Source organism: Phoenix dactylifera, chromosome 8 (assembly GCF_009389715.1).
Source record: "Phoenix dactylifera cultivar Barhee BC4 chromosome 8, palm_55x_up_171113_PBpolish2nd_filt_p, whole genome shotgun sequence".
In the NCBI taxonomy this organism is placed as follows: Eukaryota; Viridiplantae; Streptophyta; class Magnoliopsida; order Arecales; family Arecaceae; genus Phoenix; species Phoenix dactylifera.
The window spans coordinates 6,915,154-6,942,926 of NC_052399.1; the positions used below are offsets into that span (position 1 = coordinate 6,915,154).

The 27,773-nt window shown below is 40.4% G+C and overlaps 1 protein-coding gene across 3 annotated transcripts; it reads left to right on the forward strand.

Moving 5' to 3' along the window:
* The first annotated feature begins 1,376 nt into the window (after positions 1–1,376).
* On the forward strand, positions 1,377–14,970 carry LOC103716017 (coiled-coil domain-containing protein 82). 3 transcript variants are annotated; one of them, XR_005512757.1, is made up of 9 exons: positions 1,385–1,569; positions 3,808–3,913; positions 6,913–7,205; positions 7,426–7,531; positions 7,643–8,026; positions 8,106–8,185; positions 8,267–8,391; positions 13,046–13,298; positions 14,660–14,970. XR_005512757.1 is itself a non-coding variant. In XM_017844925.3 (8 exons), the coding sequence occupies exons 1-8, from the start codon at positions 1,469–1,471 to the stop codon at positions 11,609–11,611; spliced, it is 1,266 nt and encodes a 421-aa protein (XP_017700414.1). In that variant the 5' UTR covers positions 1,377–1,468; the 3' UTR covers positions 11,612–11,626. The 3 variants fall into 3 exon arrangements, 2 of the variants coding, with proteins under 2 accessions (XP_017700414.1, XP_038984760.1); XM_017844925.3 differs by lacking the exons at positions 13,046–13,298; positions 14,660–14,970 and adding an exon at positions 11,541–11,626 and having other exon boundaries at positions 1,377–1,569; XM_039128832.1 differs by lacking the exon at positions 14,660–14,970 and having other exon boundaries at positions 1,383–1,569; positions 13,046–13,161.
* Positions 14,971–27,773: the final 12,803 nt, after the last annotated feature.

A 27,773-nucleotide genomic window follows, 5' to 3' on the forward strand; every position in this document is an offset into this window, starting at 1 on the left:
AGGTTTTGTGATCACTATATTGAAATACAAAATTTATTGCTGTTATAATTAAAGGTTCTCATCGTTAAGTTTCATTTTCCATTTTTTGTACATTGATTATAGAATTATTTTGTGGTTACTATCAGAAAATTTTCACTTATCCTTAAATTGAATATTCCATGTTTCATATAGTGACCATATAATAATTTTGTGGTTACTATATGGAAATGTAAATTATAATATAAGAAATGAACTTTTGAGAAACTTATTAAATTTTATTAGTTAAATTGAATATTCCATGTTTCACATGGTGACCAAATAATAATCTTGTGGTTACTATATGGAAATGTGAACTATAATATAAGAAATGAACTTTTAATGAACTTATTAAATTTTGATTTTTTAGTACTTCATATAGTATAAAATTCGATCCTTATTATGATGAAATAAATCATTGAGCAACCTATTATCAAATTTTCATTTTATGCAATTCAAAATAGTGATTAAAGAATAGTGTTGTGGCCAATGAATATTAATCAGAATAAGGATCTTAATATGGAAATGGAAATTTGAATCTTAATATAGCCGATAAATCATGGAGGGGTTTGTCTCATGTCTCATATAGTTACCATAGAACTAAAGTATACGGAAATACAAAATTATGATTTTATTATTAACAAGGTACTTGTCATTAAATTTTTCTTTTTATGTTCCATATGGTGGCAATAAAACTATTATGTAGTCACTATATGCAAATGCTTTAAATATTAACCAATTTGATGACATGGATTACAATAAATTATAATTTTTGATAATATTTCTTCCTTCATGCACGAGCACATGCATTTTTCTTTCTACTTTATATAAATTTTACGGCGCATAATATATTACCTTTGAAGGATCCAAAATTGTAAGGTAAAAATCATACCTTATCTGAACCATCTTTAGAAAAAACTAAGACCTAGATCTTACTCAATTCGCACTGCACCAAGAAGCTAAAACTTGAATTTGGACTAGACCAAAATTCTTTTAAGTGTGCGGATTACACTGCAGAGTGCTGTGCAGTACTTGATGGACGCTATTAAGAGATGGGCAGCCATCAAGTGATGAGTAGCCATCACCCATCAGCAATGATGCAGCTATATATAGCATGTAAGGTTGTTTCATTTGATAACCATCGATCTCTTGATGGTGGCCATCAAGCACTATATTGCATTATAGGGTGTAATCAGTGCCACGGAGGATCCATGCTCTTCGGACTAGGTTAACTGGCTCCACAACCCGACCCAATGGAGCTTGTAAGCGACCGAACCTATCCGCGTTTTGAACCTGGGAACGGGTCTGGTCCAATTCAGCCGCGCTTTCACATCTCACAAGTTGTACGACCCACGACCACCTTCTGGAGTCCACCGCACCTCTTCGTTCTCTTTTTAGCCCCACGATCTCCACTCTCCAGGCTTCAGCCGCTGTCAGGAGCGAGAGGGAAGCGATGGAGGGAGAGGAGGAAGCGAAGAAGACGAAGGAGGAGGTGGAGGCGGAGATATCGCGGGCGATGCGCGCTCGCGTGAGGGATTTCAAGGAGCAGGCCGAGTGAGTATCCAAACCCTTCCTTACTTTCTTCCCCCTCTTCTTTTCTTCGGGCTATTTTTATCATCTCTCTTTTAGGGTTTTTGGAGAATAGCAAGGGTTTAGGAGATCTTCATTTTATCTATTTTTTGGGTTTTTTTTTATGGTGGAGAAGGATTGGGGTCTAATTCGCACTCCACAAGAGGGGAAGACGAGGAAAGATCGGGGTTTTCTTGCAATTTTTGGTATGTATCTTAAGGATTTAGGGTTTTTTTCCGGTATCTTGTGGGTAGGATGTATTGATTGGCTGAGAGGGTCTGCCTGGTGCCACTTTGGAAATTTCCGGGTTTACTATGTGAGATGAATAATGCCAAGGAAGTTGGCGATAGTAGGTTTGTTCTTTTGTGCTATGTCAGCTTATTGTTGAGATTTATGTTTTTTTTTGCCGTTTCTTTTATTTAAATATTTATACAAATCTTTCTCTGCATAAGAATTAGGGAAGGAATTTATTTACTACCGCTGTTAGATGGAATGTAATTACCATCAGAAACAGTTGCAACTGATAAATATTCGACAAAACAAATTGAATTGTGCAGCGGAAATATTGATCTTAAGGTCTTTAAGCTGCGGTCATTGTCCTTGAGTTCTGACAGATTCAGCTTAGTTTATTAGGCTCAAAAAGGATTACTTTCTTTATAAGTTTTACTGGGTTGGACAATGCCATATTGTTAGGCTTGTTTTTTAATGCAATCCTCAAGTTCATTTGTTAAAAAAGAATTGTTCTCTTCTAAAAGGTCTTAAAATGAACGAATTCTAGTCAATTTTCTGAATTTCACAAAAAACAAAATATCTCCTTTTTTTTTAAAAAAAAGGTCAACGTACATCCTGATAACAAGGGGATTTATTTCATATTTTAAGAGTCTTGAAGTCAACGAGAGATAAAAGAGGTTTTCTTATGGAAGGAAATGCTATAGGATTGGAATACTTTTGCAGGAGTCTTGAAGTGTGCATTAGCAGGAGGATGAATGCAGCATTCCATGGCGTAAGTCAACTAGGTGAATACAGCAAGGTATCTTCGAATTTTAGGAGGAAGCAGGAAATAGTGATACAGAATTAGAAACATATATGGTTCAATCTCAAGGCATCATGGAGGTGAAATTTAGCATGCAACAACAGAAGGTTGATTACTTTATTAGGAAAAATTCATGAGGAATCAGTACATGAAAACAACTGTTGCATTAGAGGAGTCATCAAAATAGCTTAATTATTTTAAAAGCATAGGGATCTGCATGTAAAAGTTTGATGGTCAATTTACTGAGAAGCAATTCTGCAGGAAAACAAGTTCCTCTTGAGTTATAAGGTTAGGGGCAGGATGGTGGTAGGAGAAGATAGCCAGAGATTTGTTGACTCATTGAGTAATAGCTGCCAAAGCTAAGGGTTATGACTCTGGATTTCACTTCCATTGTCTGAAGAGAATCATGACAAGTCATGTTCAAATTCTAATGATAATGTGCCACTTGAAGACTAAATTTGTTAAGAGTGGGGGCCAGGTTGCCACAGTGGTAGATGTGACTGATTAAGATGTCTATTATTAGGTGCATTGTTATTAGTTTATTTTATTGATGAATCTTCATGCTGTTAGCATCATCTTTGATACCATTCTAGGGAAAACTTCAAGAATTATTTGACTACAAATTTTCAGATTAACTGAAGTTTAGATCGTCTGTATCTGTAATTTTCAGCAATCCAACAATTATCCATATGGTTGGCTGTTTTATGTCACATTGGTCATGCCTTGTGTCTCCAATATGGTGTTCCTGAACTATTTGATTCTCGATTTTAATGGTCTGTAATATTATCCGCAAGTCCTTGATGGATTACATTGAGCGGGGCTTGACAGTGAGGGAATAGTTATTTACACAGATATTTACTTTACAAAGATTGTTTTACCAATACAGTGGGCTTACAACAAAATAAAAAAAAAATAGTTTTAATCTCTGATGCCACTGTTGCTATTATTTCTATTTCTGTTGTTAATAGGCAATCACCTACATGTTTTTCTTATTAATATTAATATCCTTGAATTATTTGGTTTATATGTCAATCTATTCTTTGGAATTCCACATACTCCATACACTCATATTTGCAGCTCAAATTGATCATGAAGTTCACTGTTTTTTTCCTTACCTTATGGTGTACACGTAGATGTTTAACACACAGTGTATAGAGGCTGTAAGGTTTGTAATACTTTTCTTGTTGTAGCTCCTTGACTCTTGAAGGTGTTAGACGAGCACTGGAGAAGGATTTAAGGATGAAGACATTATCACTGGATGTCCATAAGAGGTTTATAAAACAATGTTTGGAAGAGGTACTGCCATCACTCAAAAAACCTCGACTTAACCATACAGTAGGGTTTCAATCAGCTCTTCTTGTATTGGGGTACATTCATTAGTTTGCTTCCATTGTTACTTTATATGATTGGATTTCTCTCTTGGCTCTGTTTAGTGACTTCTAAGATGGCTTGCTTGTTGTTTCTGTATTTGTTAAACAATTGCTTTATATGCGATCATTTAACTTTTATCAGTACTCGTGTAGCAACCAACTCCTACAAAGCGAATCTATAGTAATTTTTAAAGTTGAACTATGTTAAAGTTGTACTCGTATAGCAACCAACTCTTGGCTCTTTTTTTAAACTATCTTATTATTAGTTTTCTTCACTCAATATCAAATCAATGCTTAGCAATCTCCCTTTTAATATATTTATTTTGACACATCAATTTTATTTACTGTTGAACTTGCTATTGGATTTCATTTTTTCTCATCATTCCGTGTTCCATACAACCCATCTATTTCAGAAATTTATTTTGCAACCTCCACATGTGTAGGCACAATGCAATTTACTAGTCGAATCAAAGAATACTAAGTTCTTTCGTATAACAATAGTTTGTAGAACAAGAACTTGTCTAAAATCTAAATAAAGAGATTGGATTGGATTCTGTTTTTTAGAAAGCGAAGTGATTTACAACTAAATGCTTCACAAGAGTCTTTTCATGAAAAAAGAAAAGAAGATCAAAGCACAGTGACTTGGAAGAAGAGGTTCAAGATGCAATTTATGCTTGGAAGAAAGATGCCCTCGATCTTGATGGATTCCCCTTGCTTTTTTTGTCAAATATACAAGAACAATATTAGTAGGGGGTTTTCCAGAAAGTCTTTTGAACTTTAATGAAAACCTATAAGGGATACAGATTTAATTTTTATTTTGGAGTGATGTAATGATTCTAAAGGATTTTAGATCTAGCAATCTATTGGATAACATGAAGAAAATATGAATAAAGCTTTGTCTTATGGGAGAAAGTAAATGCTGAGAAGTTTAAGATGGGTAGGCAGGCATAAGGGATCGCATAGTTCTATTTTGATGGATGATAGCTTTGTATGGAATGTCACTCTTCTGAACTTAAAAAAAATTCTCTTCTCACTATTCTGTTTTGAATATGTATTTATATTTGGTTTAGAAGTCAAGGTTCAGAGCACATTGATCGGGATTGATGAATGAGAACCAAGTTTGTTTAGGAGCTTATCATTAGGTATGACGAGAAAGAGTTGCCAGTTTGATATATAGGCCTCTAAAACATCAGTAGTATTAGGTCATATGATGGGATACTCTGTGAGGAGACTTATGTGTTGGAACCATGGAAGGTCATTACTTGTATTGTTGGTCAGACTACATTGTCTTTTGTTGGTTGGATTAGATTGGATCAGGTGATTCTGATTTTATTTGGGTTGCCTTGTCCCATCATCTCAGTGAACAAGTAGAGGCGACGAAGAAGAGGGAGAAGAGAAAGAAGTGGAAAAGTGTCTCGTAGGCCCCTCCTCTCAAATCTGGTCAACATTGCCTTTCCTTTGCAGATTTGATGACAAGAGATCTGGTGAACAATGCCCACGTGCTCCCCTAATATGGCAATGGGGCATCTCTTCCTTTGCGGATTTGGCTGGGCTTACCCTTTTCTTGCAGATTTGGTTGGTATCCTGCTCCTCCTAGATTCAAAGAAGGTGAAGAAGAAGAGCAAGCTCCTATTTCTTTCTTTCCAAATATAGCTATGGCTTCCTTGGATAACAAAAACACCCTGGGAAGGTAAGGCATGAGAGAGGAGAGAGCCAAATAGGATTCCGTCGGGTTTATAACAGTGTTTTTTTCCCTTTCTGATTTGGCCAGGTTGAAGAGCCATGATTTGGATGATTCAAATGGTCAAAATACATAGGTCAGTGTAAATCTGGACTTTAATTGGATCAAATTTATAATAACTAACAATTGACAGGTCGGACGAGTCAACTTGGACTAGTTGATTGGGTTTGAAAGTATCAGTCACACTATGCCTTGATTGTCATTAGGCCCGTAGTTTTCACCATTGACTATTCCTTGATAGTGAGTGCTTCATCATGCCTTGTCGATTATAGGACCAAGTATGAACTTCAATTTTTTAAGAGATGTGTCGCACTATCGTGTGATTTTTAGCAATTTATTGAAGTCTATTGAGGAAGTTTCACCATAATTAATTTTCCAAAAAAATTTAGACCATGCTTTAAGCTTATTACTTAGCTATGTCAAGTGCTAGTTTCAACCAGATGGTGTTCCTTAATCATATTTATATGCAAACCCATTACTTATGTCAAACTAATAGGATAGCTTGTAATCTTGTTCAACTTTTTTTTAAAGAATTAATGCATTATAAAATGGGACACATTCACCCTGCAATCTTTCTACCTTCTGTTCTATAATCTGATAATAGAGTCATTTGTTATTGACTTTTCTCCTTGGCTAGAACTTATCGTTGTTCGTTTTGCATGCAAATTGTGACTTTCTACTCCTATGATCAGGGCTATAATGTTAGCATTAATTACCATGTTGAATAATAACTAAGAATGTAAATCTTCTCAATTTATTTATTAAGATTGTGTACTTTTGTCGTTCCCTTTCTCTTCTTTGTGGTGTGCTTTTTTGCCAGAATCTGCTTTGGAATTTTCCCTGAATCTGGAATCAACTCTTATTTTCTAAGTAGTTCCTTACTGAAAATGTATCTAAAATATCCACTTCCCCACACCTACACCCACACCCGCACCTGCACCCACTCACACACCTCCCAACTTTGGCAACCAAGATTTTTGTGGCTTTGCCACCAAGACATGCCACAGAAGCCACTTTGCCCTTTTGCTGCTTTAGCTTTAGTGTACCATGTTGAAATTGACTGGATTTTTGTACTGCTTGTTTTTGTAGCTTCAGATGAACTATGTTTTGTTGATTTCCTTTAGGTATTTTTCCTAACCTGGAAACTTAGCACATTGATAATTTTTAATGCTCATTGCAAGCAGCACTTTTATGGTGCTGATGATGAGGATGCATCCAAAAGCTCGGGGAAAGTCAGAACAGAACTTGCTCAAACAGTGAAAGAAGAGAAGTCAGGTCAACCTGAAGATCTTCAGTCAACAATAGAACAAAAAAATAACAGTTCCAGCCCTGCTGAAGAAACAGAAGGATCTGCTTTGTTTGGAAAGAAATCAACTGATCGTGAGACTGAAAATAGCCAACGTGACAGTGATTTAAATGAAGACACAATCAAGGAGGCAATAAAAAAGAAGGCTTCCTATTTTAGAGCTAATTCTGAGTATGTTCACTTATTCAACATGTTAATATATTTTCACCTCTAAATTCACAATAATTGCAAGCAAGATTGTCCCGTATGTCAGCCAACTATTAACTATTGGCTTGCGTTACATTCAACCGTGTGTTTTCTCAGATATTGATGGAAAACATCATGCCGTCTGTTTGTAAATCTCTTTATGGCTTTCAAGCACATGATTTTTTTTTAATATCACAAAACTCAGGCATATTACTTTACAACAAGTTCGTCGATTGCTGGAGGAAGATCTTAAACTTGCAAAGAAAACTTTGGATGCTTACAAAAGTTTTATCAGCAAAGAACTAGATATGGTAAGGCTTACATTTAATGTAACTAGTTAACTACAAAAGCATTTTTGCTATCAGGCTGACTATTTCTGGAATCAGATAAAACATGGTTGTTTTTCGATCTTTTTAAATCAGGTCCTGCAATCACCTGAAATTCTTAAACCTGCAAATGGGGTTAAGAAGAAACCTAAGAAAGCTTCTCCAAATGTGGATGAGAGAAAGCTGAGCAAAGTCTCTAAAAAAGCCCACAGGAAATCAGATTCGTCAGATGGCAACAATATCCTCAGCGAGGATTATGAAGTTGATGAAGAAATAAGACCAAAAAAGAGGACAGTTGAAAAAATTAAAGCTACCTCAAAAAATCCGAAAAGGCAGAAAAAATCTACGGAAGATAATAAATCACCCAGTTCTAAGGAGAGAAAGCCTGTGGAAGCAGACTTAGACAAGAGTTCTGAAGATGAGGGTGCAAACAGCTCTGAGGATGGCGATTCTCATTCATCTGCTGAAGAGGAAGTCAAGGTTTTACCATTCATATTATTTCTTCAAGAAAATTATGGTTTAATAGGTAACTTATTATGTTCATTTTTTCAAAATGCAGAAGAAACAAGAGAAGCCAGCTCAAGTGTATGGAAAACGAGTAGAGCACCTCAAATCAATAATCAAATCCTGCGGGATGAGGTAATTTGCACTACTCTGACCAGCTATTCTATTTGTTATGCACGAACAAGTATAATTAACTTTATATATTTTTTGAAATAGCATTCCTCCAACAGTTTATAGGAGGGCCAAACAGGCTCCTGAAAGCAAACGTGAAGCCTTCTTAATAAAAGAGCTGGAGGAGATTCTTTCAAAGGAAGGGCTATCAACTAATCCTTCCGAAAAAGGTGAATGTTTATTACTGATTGTGACTGCTACATTTAGGCATATGCAGATCTTGATATTGCTCATGCTATGTTTATGTTGATTTTAGCATCTGTTTTATTTTGTTGTTTGAATAGTTTATTGCACTACCTTGGGAACATTTTGAAATAAGTTGAGTAATAGTAAAGACACATCATACAAACATAGCAGGAATCAGTGCCTAAATACAAATTGACTTTTAGAGTACGGGAAAAAATACATTGATTTCCTTGGTGATGATTTTTAGACTTTGGAATCTTTTGCTAGAAAATTTAAATTTGCCACCTAATTTTTGATTTTAATTCTGCAAACTTCATATTCAAATAATTTTATGCTGACCAGATATGTATTTATAAAGAGACTTACATAATCACTCAGGATCTTATTAAACATATATATACATATTGTTACAATCTAAATATGCATATTTTTGTAATCTGTTATAATCTATATGTTTGATGGGATATGATTTACTGATTATGTCTATTAAAAAGTTCCGCCAAGAGGTGTATAATCTATGTCAACTGCAAATAAGAATTTTCTTGAACAGGTCGTTTATAGAAACTTTGCCGGTGTGGTTGCTTCAGCAAATCCAACTTAATGTGCAATCTCATATGCCTGAGTATTGTAAATGCGTTTTCATATAGGTCATATTTTAAATTGAGGGTTTGGGGGTTGATCAGCATGGCGACAATGAGAAGTCCTAGATAGATTTTGCTGTATCATGTGATTTTCAATAGTTGCCTAGATAGCAAGATTCGCCGTACCGGTGCATACCGCCTTATACGAGGCATACGTTAATGTACCTATACCAAACTGAGACTCAGTATGAGGGCATGCCTAGTCTCGGTCCGCCGAACCTACCCCGTATTAAGCATACCGACATTGTACCAGCATGGTACCGGTATGGGGTCCGGTATCGAGACGACGAACCTTGCTAGGTAGCCTGGTGATATAATAATAAATTTTCTTCCATGCTCTCTCTCTTTAAGGTCTTTTCTTCTCCTTCTAATCTTATTTGTCTATGACTTTCAAATATCTATCTAGACTTTCAAACTATCAATTAACCCAGCCACTTTAATCACCAGTAACCCTTCACTCCCTAATCAATATCTATTTATATTAGTTTAGCTTTCATAATTTAAACTTGCTGGATCTTGAGACTGCTGCATTATTCAGCAAATCTGAAAATTTCTCGGAAACCCCTAAAATTCCAAATCAAACTCGAGATAGAAGTTATTAAAAAATATCAAATTTCTGTAGTTCAATTTACACCTAATGTAAAAAAAAACTGAAGCATTCTAACAAGTTGATCCTTAACTGCTTGCTATCTCAAATATAGCAACGGTTCATCCTCATCCTGGATCTTCGCACATCATTTTGGGTATCTAAGCTTCATCTCTTCGATAGTCCTTCATCTATTTCTTTATGCAGTGGCCTAACAATCCTTTCTTGTTGGTTTTATTCCTATTTTTATTTAGTGAAGATTTTAAAACCAATCCCGTCATTTTTCATCCAAAATAGCCAATTTATTCATTTAACCTTATTTCTTAGATCCATATGCTCTAAATTTCAAGCTTGCCTCTTCACCCCCAAATTCCACTCTTACAGATTATAATTACATACTCTTTGAAAATGCCAAACTGAACAGTGAGCCCCACCCTAGAAATCTACTAATTCTGCCATGCTACATTCTTAAAGTTGTATCTCATTATTAGAATACACCAGTACCTGTAAGTGCAAAAACATCATGACTTAGCGCAGATTCATGGCTTGATAGAGTGGGACAGGTGGGTAAGAAGATAGTGATTGCAGAAATATAAATGTTAAAGAAGCAGTTATTATCTTCCGCAGCAGGAAATGAATGTTTAGCATGAAGATTGCAAAGAAAACATGGTTCATGATGAGTGATCGTTGGGAACTTCTTCTGATCTTTTATTTGTAAAGAGGATTCATCTGATGGTGGAAAATATTTTATGACGAGATAATTGTCCATAAGATTTGTCATGGAAAAGTCAAATTGATGATGAGTTCAAAGTTGATTATGTTGTTGAAGAGTACTGTGATAGGATATTTGATATGTGGGTTTGACTTGGCTAAGTGCCTCAATGACCTGCCTGTAATTCTTAATGCTCTATAGTGCAGTAAACAATGCAGTCATATAACTCGAGACCTATTAATTTCGAATTGTTTGGTGTTTGCTGTCGTATATAAAGTGTCATAACCCATAAGGATTTAAAAACCATGCTTTAAATATGTAAGAGTTGCTACATATTTACTTGACTACTTCTGGTAGCATCTAACATCTATAACCACTATGTGAGGGTAGAGATTTTGTTGGAATTTTTAGGGTGCATTCTTTTTTAAAAAAAATATATTGAGAATTGATAATTCCTTTTTTTTTCTTTATTATGTTCTCTCTCTCTCTCTTTTTTTTTATTTGGGGGGGGGGGGTGAATGCTGATCTAAATTATTTCTGAAGAAACCCAGCTTGATAAATTACTTAGTTTCAATCAGATTTCTCTTTAGCAAAGTCTAATCTTCCAAATTCTCCATTCCCTTTTGATAAGACCTTGTATACTTGGAACACACAGGAGGGAAAACCCACAATTCTATTACATCAAATGATCATATCCTTCATGTATATCCTCTAATAGAGTCTAATAGTGACAAAAGGCATAAATATAATGCAACATTTGCGTTCAGGGATTGCAGGCTTTGCCTACAGTGTATACCCTTGGATTGCGTTCTTAGATACAGAAATTTGTTGTGACATATATCTACATTTAAAGAGTGATCATAGAAGTCTGGAATGGGAGTTCAAAAAGAGAGTTTGACTCTGATGTAGCATTCATGAATGAGTTCTGGAAGAAATTTTAGTTCACAAGAACAGATCTTTGGTTATTGGTCTAGATAAAACTCAAGGCTGATGGTACATCTTTACAAGGTGCTGGACTGTGTTATTGCCCATTGTAGTAGTAACAAGTTGTAATAGAAACCTTATCATGAGATGGGATAAGCAGCTGCATAAAGCATTAAATATTTGATATATTTTTATAATAATTTAGAAGTGTAATTTCTCACTCTAATATATCCAAGTTTGTTACGGGGTGCTGCCTGGGAACCTAATCAGGATGCAGCTGCACAGCGTTGGTGTATGGTGCTTTCCAAGCCTTAAGGTGGGGTGGTTGCCCAGGTGCCTAGTTGCCTAATGCTGCTTTTTGTACCAGGCGGGTGCTTGGATCTAAATTTATTACACTTTAAATTTCAAACCATCTCTTCATATATTTGCTGTGAAGTGCTTTACTATTTAGTAACTTTCTTTATGTGTTTTGTCAATTATGCTACCATCTTTGTGGACATGTATAATGTATTCTTTATCTATGTGACTGTGATACATTCTTTAGTTTTATTTTCAGTTTTCTATAGTTTGTTTCCAAATATATCAATTGGTGCTAGATTATGTATTGTTGCTTAAAAGCTTTAGATATTTTTATATCATTTCAAAATAAATAATTATTATGGAAGAAAACTTAAGTAGATAAAGTAGACCAAAGATAAAGATAACGGCATAGTTTAAGTAGTCAATGATCTTACAGTTTATGAGTAAAATATTTTTTTAATGTGTTTTTTGTGAGCCATTATGCATGTGTACACACACTTATGCATACATACAGACATATTTGTGTTAATTTGCTCATACAAGGCTGTTATTCAGTTGTTTTAGTTTGAGGGATTTTTTAACTTGGATGCCCCTACCTCAGCTTTCTGCTTAGGCATTTGAGGGGCCAATGCTTCCTAGGATCACCTAGCTGTTTTGACAACCTTGATTATGTCTCATTGCAGTCTTCAACCGTATATTCTTCTTTCACAATTTAAAGTACTTACATGAAATAGCATATTCAGTAAATTTCAATTTTGTATATTATTTGTCAAAGTTATGTAGTACATTTTGTCACAAAACATCCACTATGTCATTAAAGCAGTTTAAACAATTTTGATAATCATTTTCCTGTTTTAGTATCATTTCTATATATTCTCTTTTTTTGTTTTTTAGAATATGATTTGTTTTTCTCAAGGTTTCTAGTTTGGTTTCAGTACCATACTAGTACCATACTGATATAGTGTCGGTATGGTTTTGTTCGTGGTACTGACACTCGGTGGGCCCTTTATACCGAGTATCGGTTTGCTGCCAACTTGGTATGATACGCTCAATATGGGACGGTATAGTTTGGTATGTTAAAACATGGTTTGGAACTTGAGTCAACCTATTTTGGTTTGATTTGATTCATCTTGAGAGAGATCTTTAACTATATCATTAATATTGGGACAAGAGATGATCGATGGATGCAAATCATGATAAAGTTATGATTTAGATGGCCTATTTCCTTTATTGGGTTCTTTCCTGGATTCTCAACGAATTACATAGTTCTCCTTGATGTAATTATACGAATTTATACATGTTAGAAGAAATTAGAAACTACCCATGATGTGAAAAATAATTATTTTTTTTATTTTTATTTTTATGTTGGCACCTATCCCTGGTTAAATTTTCTTTGGTCAGATGGGCTGTGGGGTCAGTTTCAATTTCTTTAGTTAGCGCTAATAAGAAATAACATGTTTATTTGTTACACTCAGACATTAAAGCAGTTAGAAAAGAAAAGAAAGAGCAAAAGAGCTTGAAGGCATCGACTTGAGCAACATAATGTCAAGTTCTCGTCGAAGAAGTACATCCAGTTACATACCTCGACCAAGCCTAAAATAGAAGTCGAAAGTGATGAAGATGAAGAAAATGAGGAAGGTGAGGAAGATGAGGATGATGAGGAAAATGAGGAAGATTCAGATGATGGTGATAATGTTGGAGGCGATTCAGGCGAAGGATCTGATGAAGGTATGCTTGCAAAATTCATGCATAACAGCCAGTTATGTATCTATTAATTTGAATTTTCCTCCAATATGGTATCCATCTGCGGCAGTATGTGACCGTGTGTATGTTTATATCATGTTTAGATCTCTAGGCAGGCCTGGGATATTAGAATAACTGGGAAATATCTGCTCAGATGTTGATTTTTTTTCTTTTGTTTCATATGATGGAACACAATGGATCATTTCAGAAAAATAACTAGCTGTTCCATGTCATATAGGTTATGGTACAGTGCTAGAATTTGCACAATTATCTACACCTCAATATAGTGCACCTTTCTTTCATCTAAGGAGTTTGTCGTTCATTCCAATTAAGTTGATATGTTTTGCCACTACTCATGTTGGGTCAAATTGCCATGTAAGACTTACCTTTGATCATATGCATCTGTATCTCACCTTTGTTCACACTGTAAATGCCTTTTTCTTTTTGGTGATCGGTTTGATTGTTTTCTTATCAGAGATCTTTTAATTGTGGCCTTTGGACAGTTGAATTATGGCTTTATAATATTATCTAATACTTTTTTTTTTATAAAAAAAAACTCTTTTCTAGTAGGTAACGTTTCATTGTTTCCTTCATATCCATGGACGTGCAAGATCATTAATACCACACATACAGATGTTTATGATAGTGATATTTTCACAGTTCTTATCTGAGAGTTTTGTGGATTCAAATATTCAAATAGATCATGTTTAGCCCCAGGATGGATAATGTCTTTATGGACCTTTGATGGTTTTCTTGGATTGAGACAGACAGGCAGTTAGGTGGTCAATCAATCTTCCAAACACACTGCCCATTAATGAAATGAATATCTAATATAAATAGTTCTCTTTGGCATCCATTCAGCTGATGCTGCTTGAGCAAGCATCTGGCGATCAATTTGTCATGCATGACCACCTTTACCACATCCCCCCTCCCTCTGCTGCTATTTTTTGCCATCATTAATAATGACAGAATTCTTGTTTGTGATCGTTTGACATTAAATATTTTTGTATTACAGCATGTCTCAGGTTGATGGCTCATTCTCTTGTGGGTTTCCATCAGAAACTTCATCGAATTTACCACTCTTGTATATCTTTAATTCTTTCATATTATTATTTTTTATGTTGGAAAATAGACTGATTCACAGTTACATGTTCCATTTTCTGCAAGTTTACACTGTTAAAAAACTGATCTTGTTTTAGCAATTGAACACAGTTTGTCAAATGGTAATATTGGATAATTTTAAATATGAAGATGTTTTTTCATACAGCATGTTTATGGCACAGAGGGTTTTTATTTCGTACTTAATGAAGGACTAGCTGAACAGAATATTTTGCTTTTCTTTGCAGATGCTGAAGATGAAAGTGATTGAAGTGCTGCAACCTTGTCATATTCTTCACATGCTATTGCTCTAGTGAAGGACTGTATTGGAAACCATAGATCCCATCTGTTTCATCCTTTAGCTATGTAAATGTATATTTCTAGGGGGAATTGTGGTGTTGATTTATTAGAGCTGATATTTTATCTATGATCAATGAGTTGATTAGGTAAGCGACAATTCTTCAACTGAACTCGTGTCTGGTCAGCGTAGTCTACATTACAATTTTGTGTGGTTTAAGAGATTTTGGCTTTAAGGTTATTAGGATTCGTCAACAGAAAATACGGCAGGCCATCTCCATCCATTTTATCTTGTGATTTTTGCAGCTTGGTATTGCTCAAAAATAAATTTCAAACTATGCTCTCTAATCTATGATCTTGTGGGGCAAGGCTGCATGCCTCCTTTTCCCTACTTTCAGGCTACTGCAACTGCACATTTGATAATGCTGTAGAAATGTAAGCGTGTATCGGCGCAGGACCTGACTTACTTGCTGAGAGATTTCATACAGAGTTCTAGATCTGCTGGGGCAAAATTTTTATGGCATACTTGTCCTACTACATTTAGTTGGACAGGAATGCTGGTCTGAAAGGAGGTCGTCTCCGAGGATGGTGATGGATAGAGCGATACTACATACGACAAGGGCCATTGCGGCTGTCGTTGTGTTTTTTTCTAGGATGGCTAGAAATACTTGGGGGTACTTTTCATGATGTTTCAAGGCCTCGGTTTGCTTTTATTTCTTGGGTATCTTTACCTTTTGGCTATTTCAAAGGAAATTTCGACGGCAGTAGATCAGTGGATGGTACGAGTGGAGGGGGTAGATTTGTGATCAGAGATCATCTTGGTAGGATGATAGCAGCAGGAGGGTGGTGCACGCCAGGACTTACAATAGTCGGGGTAGAGCTGCGGGCAGCCTGGGAGAGTATATCCTATGCGAGACAGGTACTTGGTGTTGAATCGGTATAATCGAGAGACATTTATAGTGATCGATTGAATTCGAAGGGCGGATAGGTATGGTGATAGTGATCCTCTTATCCGAGAGACTCGAAGGATAGCTTAGATATGGGCGATTTTCAGGCAATACACGTGTTCAGGGAGGCAAACACGGCAACAAACTGGGTCACCTTCTTTGTCGCTCGCACTCCGAGGATTTTTTTTGGACATCCGCATAAGGCGTTCCTCCTCCTTTATATTTTTTACTTTTTCGTGATCTGGCAGGATGTACACATGTTATATGAAATGAGTAGCCGCTTTTACCAAAAAAAAAAAAAAAAAAAAAAAAAAGTGGGTGGTTCCATGACATACTAGCTAGTTAGCCATTGGAGGAAATCTCTCTATTTGCGGCGGCGCAATCTTTTCGTCAGATTTTGGCACAAGTGCAACGTATTGTAAAGTTGGGTACATGGGAGTATTTCTTCTCAGGGCCTCGATCACCGGTGATGTGGTAGAAAGTTTTAGTTTCAAACTTGTGATTGGATCATTATTTTATTTTGTTTTATTTTTCCATAGGTCGAGGGTTAAGGTTATTTTACTAGGTGATTTGTTGTTCAAAAGAGGTGGTTTGAAAACGCAAAAAAAAAGTGTAACGGTAGATGAGAAAAATATAAATTTGAAAATTCCTCGGAATTCAAATTTCATGGCCTTAAAGGTGGCGCTGGATATGAGCAGGCCAGCTTCGGGTGGGGTCTTGTACTGGGCCTGACATCGTTCCGGGCGGGCGTGGGCCTAAAATAGGGCTCAAGCTTGAGTCGATGCGCGGGTTGGTTTGGGTTCAGTCTTAACCCTGAGCCCTATGTTGGTCGAAAGGCTAGCTCAGAACCCGACACAATTCTGCTTTGATTTGCCAGGAGTCCTTCAGGTTGAGTTCGAAAATTTTGGGTTAATCGGGCTAAGAATTTCGGTCAAGGCGTAGTCAAATGGTCCGATCTTTCGGTCTAAATGGGATTATTCGGGTTGGTCCGATTAAACTTTGGACTGGCACAAGGTTAGAATTTCAGTTCGAAGTAGCTGAAAGCTCTAAAACAAATTTTCGGGCTGGGCTTGGAGAGTTGTATGGACCGGCCCAGTCTGATTCCTTAGATTTATTTATCTAATCTAGAAGGATATATATATATATATTTTTGGGTAAAACAGCTGCTCACACTACTCTAGCGTGAGTACAACTAGCAGAATCAAGGAAGAGAAGATGATGAAGCGGTAGAAGAGCATCTACCTTGTGTGTTCAAAGGATCTCTTTTCAAGTGTTGGGGCAGCAAAAAAGGCGATGCAGTCTGCGGCTCTGTTCGCCTCTTGGTATACATGCACGACTTGAAAGGCACTATAATCTCCCACCATCCAACAAATGTCGAAGAGGAAGATACACTCAGCCCCCAACGCCCATCTTGTATAGGTGAACCCTCTCATGCTGCCTTGAGTTTCACCTCTATGGTTGTCGTTCTAAAGGTGCGACATTCTCAAGTAGTAACCAGTCTAGAGTCATGACTCCTGTTCACAAAATTCATACATGCTTATATCAGAAGAAAAGAGCAACGCTGAGAGGAGCTCGATCTCTAGAAGAAAAGAGCAATGCTATGGATGACGAGAGGGAAGGGACCAAATGGCTTCGGAGTTAGTTTAGCACGAGTCATGCACGTGATAGAGCGTAGGGTAAGAGGACAATGGATGGATCTTACTTCAGCAACCAAAGTAGGGGCGCGGAGAGGCACCGGAAGTGGACCCTGAAGGTAGCCAGAACCTATCGACAGGGGAGGTCGGCAGAGAACATCAGGCGACAAGGTGCCGGAATCTGGCATCGTCTTGGTCCAAGAGGAAGGAGAGCACAAGAAGGAGGGAAAGGGTGTATCCGGCGATAGACGTCAAGGGCGACATCAACGCAGCCGGTGTCGCAGTGGGTATTGACGAGGATGTTGTAGGATACGACTGTCACGCCTCGGACCCGGATCCGTGACATGGCCGTGCCATTGCCAGCTATCGCCCACAATAGCACGCAGCCCCATACAGGAGTAACAGGTAGCCAATAGATTTCAAACTTTCATATATTAAAATATTTGCATTACAACCTTGAAGATTGATAGAAAAATACAGAACTTCTAAGCTGTTCAATGTACAAAAGTATATAGGCTTCTCCAAAAATAACGAAGCTCTGTAACAAAAGAAAAATGTATCTGATGGCGATCACTGATGATGATCTGGAAGAAAATGGAAAACAACAGGCATGAGCTACACGGCTCAGTAAGTAATCCTGCATAATCCTACCGGATCAACTAGTAGGCTAAACATGTTTATCAGGGTTTGAGAAGCTGACATGCATATATATATATATATATATATATATCTTACAATTATCATGGCATAATATGTATGCGAATTAAACAGAGCAGTATTGCAAGTCACAAGAATTTTCACAAAATATGCATATCTAACCGTGCCCCCAGCATGCCGTGGTCCATTCTCTCGGATGCTACTGCAAAGTCCATTCGGCCACTGGCGGGGCCAGTTAGTCATTTTCGCCACTAGCAAGGCCAGCTTAGTCATTCTCGGCCACTAGCAAGGCCAGCTCAGTTGCATTCGATCAGTAGCATCTTTGAGCCCATTATAGTATTTTGCTATACTAACTTGCATATATGATTAACGTAGCAGCAAAATCATGGTACGACGGGTCTTTGATTCCTAAATCACATTGCGAGACCCACATTATCCTCTAATTAACATAAATTTCGTTCATCTTACTATGGATTTGTTGTATCCCAACCAAGGATTTTAGCACAGTTCAATTCACCCAACTTGAAGCCTTTGGGTTTAATTAAAGCAATTTTGGGTTTACAAGGCCTAATTGGGCCTTTAATGAAAGGGGTGGGTCGGGTTTGTGGTTAGGTCCACCCTTTTTCTTGCCAATTTGGCTTTTTGCCAACATAATTGGGCTTAAATTGGGCCTGATCTATATTCAATTGGGTCTGTTGGAACTGACCAGCTTAATTGGGTTCGGACCCAAGTCTATCTGGGTTCGGATTTAGCCCATTTGGGTTCATTCAGGTTTGGTCGGGTTCAGACCCAACACCAATTAGGCTTAATTGACCCATTTAATTTGATTGGGCTTGGATCAACCTTTCATTGGACTCACCAAAACCGATTTGAATCATTTTGGGCCTAACGGGTTTCGGATCCGGACTCGGATCCGACCCGCTAGGCAGACCCGTTAAGGGCCCTCTCTCTCTCTCTCTTTTTTTTCCTTCTTCCGGGAGCTTCCAGAGGCTTCGGCCCCCCCTTCGCCCGTGTCTCTCCCTCTCCCTCTTCCTCCGATTCCCTTCCGCCTCCGTCTCCTCCCTCTTTTTCGCAGGCGGCTGGGGAGATGAAGCGCCCTCCAATCCGCCGGCCGGAGTGGTGCTTCCTTCTCGGGGCAGCGGTGGGGGAGGCCGGTCCCCTTTCTCCCCTTCTCCGAAGTGACGCCGAAGAAGAGGGGAAAAGCCGAGAGGGGGATCGACGCCGGATCTCCTCCAGGGGTCTTCATCGGCTCCGACCACAGCGAGGTAAGGCCGTGATCCGAGGTAAGTACTTATCCCTCTTCTTTTTTTTTGTGTGTGTGTGGGAGCCGTGCCGCCACCTCTTCGCCGGCGGAGAGGCGGAGGGGGGTGGGGGGGGCTTGGCTGAGGCTGGCGGCCTCGGGGCCGCGTCTGTCGCCGGAACGGCCAGACCCGGCAGCCCCTTTGGCTGCCCCTCAGCCCTAGGGCGGTGGCGGCCGAGGGCGGTCACCCGCAGGCCGAGTCCGGTTGGGCTCGGCCTGGGTGGCAGTTGGGCCTGGGCTTGGGCCGTCCTCAGGCCGGCCCGCGGCCTGTGGGTCCGGCCTGCAGCCCGTGAGTCTTCCTCCGGTTTTCCTGTCAAGATTAACCCTCACTGCCTCACTGTGCCGGTCTCCTCCTCTCTATTTTGTTGATGAAACAGGGAGGGGAACACCCAACAGAGGGGTTCCTCCACCCCTTTCTTGCCTAGACCTACCTACAGGGGTCCATACCTTGTTGTGGCTGGTTGAAGCTGTGCAGTATCGCCTCGGTACACTCCCTCCTTCCTCTCCTAAGGTTGCGGGGTCCCTTCTGCCTCCAGCTCCAGGGCTTGGCTCTCTGGTATAGCAATTTAGAGGGTTAGAGAGTTAGGGAGGGTATATCAAAAACCAGGGGGTTAGCAGGTTTTAGGGGTATAAAAACTTGGCTTAGGATTTGACCCTGAAGGAGAGGTGGCATCCTCTCCTTCCTCAGTGTTCCGGGAGCCACCAGCTGTCCCTCCCCTTCAGGCCAGCTACAGGTCGCCTGCCGAGGGGAAGAGGAGGTGGCGGGTTTTCGTTTTGCATGTTTGTGGAGGTCTTCTCCGTTGGCCACCTGGTGGTCCTGTCCTTTCAGCTCTCAGGCGGGAGATCACTGTCATCTTGGGCCAGTGTGGCCTGCTAACCCCCCCTTGGCTCAATACTCTCCAACTGGCCCTATAGTATTGGGCCCGGTCTGTATTGAGCCGGACATTACATCCTTCCCCTCTTAAATTAAATTTCGTCCTCGAAATTAAACATACCTCGGTTCTCGAAGAGCTGAGGGTAGCATTGTCGCATCTCTTCCTTCAATTCCCAGGTAGCTTCCCTTTCAGTGTGGTTGGTCCACTGGACTTTAACGTAGGAAATGGTGCGCCTTCGGAGGATTTGCTCTTTTCTGTCTATGATGCGCAGGGGAGCCTCCTCATAGGTTAAATCTTTATTTAATTGTAGAGGCTCATGTGGCACCACATGGCTGGAATCCGGGACGTACCTCCGTAATAGAGAGACATGGAAGACGTCGTGTACGCCTGATAATTCTGGAGGTAGAGCCAACTTGTAGGCAACCTTGCCTATTCTGGCAAGAACCTCAAATGGGCCGATGTAGCGAGGACTTAACTTGCCGTGTCTTCCGAATCGGGTAATACCCTTCGATGGAGAAATTTTTAGGAAGACAAGGTTTCCCTCCAAAAATTCCAAGGCCCTTCTTCCTCTGTCAGCCCATCTTTTCTGTCTGTTTGGGCAGCCTGAAGCCTTTGCTTAATCAGGAGTACTTTGTCTCTAGTGTGTTGGACCAGTTCGGGGCCCAACATTTTCCGCTCCCCGACATCATCCCAATATAAGGGGATTGGCATTTTCTCCCATAGAGAGCTTCGTATGGGGCCATCTGGATGCTGGAATGGTAACTATTGTTATAAGCAAATTCCACTAGAGATATATGACTATCCCAATTTCTACCTAGATCCACAGTACATGCCCTCAACATGTCTTCTAGAGTTTTGGATTGTCCGCTCTGACTGGCCGTCAGTCTGGGGGTGGTATGCTGTACTGAGCCTCAGTCCGGTACCCATAGCCTTCTGAAAGCTTCCCCAAAATCTGGATACGAATTGGGGGTCGCGATCAGAAATGATGCTTACTGGTACTCCGTGCAGGCGTACAATCTCGTCGATGTATAATTGGGCCAGCTTGTCCAAAGGGGATTCTGAAAGATAGGAAATGAGCCGATTTTGTGAGGCGATCAACAATCACCCACACTGCATCATTCTTTCTTACCGTTTTGGGGAGTCCTGTAACAAAATCCATCGTGATGTGCTCCCACTTTCATTCTGGGATTTCTATTGGTTCTAGTAACCCTGCCGGCCTCTGGTGCTCTGCTTTTACTAGCTGACAGGTCAAACATCGGGCCACAAACTCAGCTATCTCTTTCTTCATCCCCTTCCACCAGTAATGTTTCCGAAGGTCCCGGTACATTTTAGTACTGCCCGGGTGAATAGAGAAATGGGATTGGTGGGCCTCTTCCATGATTTCCCTCTTTAGGTCAACATCTGCCGGAACACACAATCGGTGGCCAAACCTCAGGGTGCCATCTAGGTGGATTTGGAGCTCGGGTCGTAACCCCTTCTCCACTTCATCCTTGAGCTGACAGGTATGCTCATCAAACTGCTCGACAACTTTTATTCTGTCGATCAATATTGGTTGTACACTCAAAGTGGCCAGCAGACTTCTTGCAATTCGGGTAACCACCTCAACCTGCAGTTTATCGAGATTCTTTTGAATCTGAGGTTGAGTGGTGAGCATTGCGGCGGAGCCTACTACTGACTTCCTGCTTAGGGCATCAGCCACCACGTTGGCCTTCCCTGGGTGGTACTTAATACTCAGGTCATAATCCTTCAGGAGTTCCAACCACCTCCTTTGCCTCATATTCAGTTCCTTCTGGGTGAATATATACTTTAGGCTCTTGTGGTCGGTGTACACCTCACAGTGTTCGCTATACAAATAATGTCTCCAAAGTTTCAAGGCGAACACCACTGCGGCCAGCTCCAGGTCATGTGTCGGGTAATTCTATTCATATGGTTTCAGCTGTCTCGAGGCATAGGCTACCACCTTGCCATCTTGCATCAGCACACAGCCTAGCCCGTTCTTGGAAGCATCACTATAGATAGTAAATTCTCCAGTTAAGGACGACAATGTTAAATTGGGGCAGATACTAACTTTTGTTTAAGCTCCTGAAAGCTTTTCTCACACTTGTTGTCCGAGACAAACTTGGCCCGTTTCTTAGTCAAATGGGTCAAGGGAGTAGCTATTTTGGAGAATCCTTCTACAAATTGCCGGTAATACCCGGTTAATCCCAAGAAGCTTCTAATTTCTTTGACGTTGGTAGGACGAGGCCAATCCACCACCGCTTCTATCTTCTTGGGGTCCACTGACACTCCTTCCTTGGAGACTACATGACCGAGAAATGCCACACTGTCCAGCCAGAACTCACATTTGTTCAACTTGGCGTACAGCCTTTTCTCTCGAAGGGTTTGTAGCACCACCCTCAAATGGTCTTCATGTTCCTTTTTTGCTCCTTGAGTAGATTAGAATGTCATCGATAAAAACTATCACAAACTGATCCAAATACTGCCTAAAGACTCTATTCATCAAGTCCATAAATGCAGCCGGAGCATTGGTCAGTCCAAAAGGCATAACCAGAAATTCATAATGCCCATACCTGGTTCGAAATGCAAGTCTTTGGCAACATCATCAGCTTTGATCCTCAACTGATGGTAACCGGACCGCAAATCTATCTTGGAGAAGACTTGGGCGCCCTGCAGCTGATCAAACAGGTCATCGATCCGGGGTAGGGGAATATTTATTCTTTATCGTTATCTTGTTCAATTCCCGGTAATCGATGCTCCCGTCTTTCTTTTTCACAAACAGGACAGGAGCTCCCCACGGCGACGCGCTGGGCTAGATAAACTTTTTGTCCAGGAGTTCTTGTAGTTGTATCTTCAATTCCCTTAACTCAGCAGGGGCTATCCGATAAGGAGCCTTGGAGACTGGCCCCTCTCCTGGTGCGAGGTCGATAGTGAATTCGATCTCTCGATCTGGGGGTAATCCCGGTAATTCCTCCGGAAGACATCCGGGTATTCTCTGACTACTGGAATGTCTTCCAGTTTGATCTCTTTTTGGGTATCCGTTACACAGGTCAGATAGGCCATACACCCTTTTCTCAGAGCCTTTCCAGCTTTCAAAGCAGAAATAAAGTGCAGTGTAGGAGTACCTCGAAGGGGTGGGTCGCCCTAAAAAAAGAATTCTTGTTCCCCAGGTATCCGAAATACCACTCTTTTATGGTAACAATCAATGTGGGCGTGGTACTGCGACATCCAGTCCATGCCCAAGATAATATCAAAGTCTTGCATGTCAAGCTGTAGAAGATTTGTCTCTAATTCTTTTTTCCCTATCTGAATTATGCAGCCTTTGTGTTTAGTGTCAACAATTACGGTTTTCTGAAGGGGTGTAGCAACATGCCATGGTTCTACTAATTTCTCAGATATGCTATGTAATTGCCTGAAAAAGCTAACTGACACGAAGAATGCGTAGAACCAGAATCAAATAGAATAAGGGCAGGGGCCGAGTTGACTGAAAGTGTACCTGTCACCACCTGATCGCTAGCACTGACATCCTGATGAGTCAGTGCGAAAACCCGAGGGCTACCCCTCGATCTCTGGTCCTCCGGTGCAGTACGCCTGGGCTCATCCCTTTTTCGGCTCGAGCAGTCGCGAGCGATGTGTCCTGTCTGCCCGCAAGAATAACGAGCCCCGGTCCTCCTCAAGTAGTTACCACCATGGTTTTTGCCACAGGTGGGATAGCTTCTGCTCTGTTTCTTCTTGGGCACAGACCCCTTGCTGCCCCCGAACCCACTACTCTGTGCTCCCGACGACCGGGTCCTTCAGGTCCTCCCCCTCTCTCTCTCGGACCGTATCAGGTCAGCCTCAACCTTCAAGGCTCGGTCCAGTACATCCCGGTAGCTCGAGAATAGATGGGAGGATATTCGGGACCGAATTCCGTACCTCAATCCCTGCTCAAACTTGTTTACCTTACTTCTCTCCTCCTCCATGAACTGGGGGCAAAAATCGTCCCAGCTCATTGAATTTATTGGCGTACTCCAGAACGGACATCTGGTCGTGTGGAGTGATTGATTAAAACCCTATTTGATTTTGATGAGCTCAAAGCATTTGAGTATATCTTTTGTTTACTAATAAATTCAATTGAGTGTTTCAGTGAAAATCTTGTCTAAGTGTTTCTAGACTTGGTTCAAGATATTTTGGATAAGTTAAGAAGTCAGTTTGAACCAAAGTCTGAGACTCGAGTCGACTCCGGGATATTACAAGTCGACTCCAAGCGTATCAGAATCACTGGCACGGGCTCGAGTCGACTCCGGATCATTTCGAGTCGACTTCGACTGAGAACTGACAGACGAACAGAAAGACTCAACTCAAAACCTGTCAGCGAGTCGACTCCTGAAGTGCGCGAGTCGACTCCGATGATTACCGAGTCGACTTCGGAGTAGTATGAGTCGACTCCAAGGAGTTACAGACAGAAAAGTCAGAGAGCGATTTTCGACCCTGAGATTCGAGTCGACTCCTGTGGAACGCGAGTCGACTCCGATGGTTGGCAGGTCGACTCTCAGTGGTACACAAGGCAAAAGTCAGAGAGCAGTTTTCGGACTCTGAGATCCGAGTCGACTCCCGCAATGCGCGAGTCGACTCCGAGACAGCGCGACCCCAAAAAGACAGAAGACCGAATTATTGTCTCTGGGAGCCGAGTCGACTCCCAGACAGCTCGAGTCGACTCCAAGGCAGCGCTACATCAAAAAGGCAGAAGGCTGTGTTTCGGAAACTGAGAGCCGAGTCGACTCCGGAACAGTTCGAGTCGACTCCAAGACTGGACGAGCCAAAAGACAGAAGATCGGGAGTTCGGGCTCTGAGCGCCGAGTCGACTCCCAGGATTGTCGAGTCGACTCGAGTGGGCCAAGTTGAAAAATTAGCTCCATGGACTTCATGGGATGAGCCGACTCCGAAAATGGCAAGTCAGCTCCAGAAGTTGGCGAGTCGACTCCGGGTTAAGTCGAGTCGACTCCCAGTCGCGGAGGTCACTTTAATTCAAATCCGGAACAGTTGCCGAGCCGACTCCAGAAAAGCATGAGTCGACTTCCGCTACAGCCGAGTCGACTCCAGATCGCGCGAGTCGACTCCGACCCCAATGGACATATTGTCAGGATGTGCAGAGTGTGCAGAACGGGCAGAAAAAGGTGTCTAACGGCTAGTTTCCGTGGAGGATGGCTTAAATAGCCACAGAGGACTGTAGCAAGGCAGAGAAGCACAATTCCACTCAAAGAAATCAAGCATCCTATCTCTGCCAACTGGTTTTCAACAGAAAAGAAGGAAGAGCGCCATTAACTCCATCCAGCTACCTCTTCCCAGCATTTAAAGAAGTCTCCTCCTGCCTTCAAGTCGACCAGACATTCAAGAGGAGACTCACAGTTCAAGAAGCCCTTCTCTACTCCAACTCAAAAGTGTTTGAGGGCTCTTAACTTCTCTCTAGTTTATATTGCTGTATATCTGCTTTTTAGAAGCTCTATTTTTCTGTTTGTCCTTGTTCTTTCCATCTTATCTTTGCTTGATTCAATCAGGGGATTGAATCAAGAGTGTAGAGGTTGGTTGGTGAGCCGAGGGTAAAACCAACGTGTAAGGGTTCGATTGTGATCCCGAGAAAACAATCGGGGTGGTTCTAGTCGGTGAGCCTGGGAAAACCGACCGAGTTCGTTGTGAGCTCGTAAAACAACAAGTTGGGGTTGTGAGCTTGTAAAACAACCGGCTGTAATCCAAGGGGTTATAGTGAATTCCCAAGTGAGACTTGGGGAGTGGACGTAGGAGCAAGGGTTAGCTCCGAACCACTATAAACATTGTGTTTGTGATTGCTTGTGTCTCTCTCTCTCACTCTCATTTCACTCACAGCACATAGCAACTAATTAATCATTTTGCAAAAGTATTAAGTAGTCATCCTCAAACGTTTCAATTGCAAAATTATTTTAAAACCCAATTCACCCCCCCTCTTGGGTTGTCTATCTGGGCAACAAGTGGTATCAGAGCCTAAACTCTTCTACCCTAAGAGTAAAAGATCAAAATGACAACCCCATTTGGATCTTTCCATATTGAGGGTCAGTCCACCCAAAGACCCCCATTCTTTAATGGATCCGACTACTCATATTGGAAGGCTAGGATGAGAATATTTATCCAAGCCCAAGACTATGAGATGTGGACCATTGTAGTAAATAGACCATACATCCCATCCATCTATGTAGAGGGTGTCACTGTACCCAAACTCGAAAAGGATTGGGATGACCATGACATGAGAAAGGCACAACTCAATTCCAAAGCAATGAATGTGCTTTACTGTGCATTAGATAGGAATGAATTCAATAGAGTCTCTACTTGCAATTCTGCAAAAGAGATTTGGGATAGACTTGAAGTGACCCATGAGGGCACGAATCAAGTCAAAGAATCCAAAATAAACATATTGGTTCATAAGTATGAACTATTTAAGATGGATTCTAATGAAACAATCACTTGCAATGTTCACTAGATTTACTGACATTGTCAATGGCCTAAAAAGCCTTGGCAAAAACTATACTAACAGTGATCTTGTCAGGAAGATTCTTCGCTGTCTACCAAGGTCATGGGAAGCCAAGGTGACGGCAATCCAAGAAGCCAAGGACTTGAACAAGCTACCACTTGAGGAGCTTCTTGGATCCCTAATGACGCACGAGCTAACAATGAAGCAACACAGCGAAGAAGAGTCCTCCCATAAGAAAAAGGTAATAGCTCTCAAATCTACATCATCTAACAAAGACTTGTCTTGCAGTAGCAGCAGTGAAGAAGAAGATCACGAGGGAGAGGATGATGAGGCTCTTCTCGTACGTAAGTTCAGAAGATTCATCAACCAAAAGAAGTCTTTTCATCAAAGAAGAGGCCCCTCAAATTTCTATCGAAAGGATAAAGGTAAGAAAAGGGAAAAATGAGGGGATTGGATGTTATGAGTGCAAGAAGCCGGGACACATCAGAGCTGAGTGTCCTTTACTGAAGAAGGGGAGCAAGTACAAGAAGAAGAAAGCCCTTGTCACCACCCTATCGGACTCCGACACATCATCATCATCATCGGATGAGGAACAAGGAGAAAAGGCCAATTTCTGCTTCATGGCCAATGAAAATGAGGTAACATCCGCACCACATTTAGATTTTACTTTCGATGAATTATATGATGCTTTCAATGAATTAATGGATGAATACAAAACAATAAACGTTAAAAACAAAGAACTAAAAGTAACTAACCAAACTCATCTCCGTAAGTATGATTCATTAGTTAAGGATAAAGATGTTCTTATTAAAGAAAATGCAGAACTTAAAACAAGCAACCAAATCTTGATACAAAAGAATAATACCTTAACTAAAGAAAATGAAAGGCTGAACAAAGAAACATTAGAACCCAAAAACAATAAACATATAAATGAGAGTCTCACAAAAGAACTAAATGATCTAAAAGCAGAAAAACAAACACTAACTAAAGAACTTGAAAAATACAAACCCTTGGTTGAAAAATTTACATATAGTTCTGAAAAATTGAATATGATACTTAATAGTCAATGGTGTGCTGTCGTAGGCAACCAAAAATAAAACCTATACTTCTAAAAATATATATGTAGTAGTGCGAGTAAGGATCGTTCCCACGGAGAGTATCTAGCCTAGTTTTA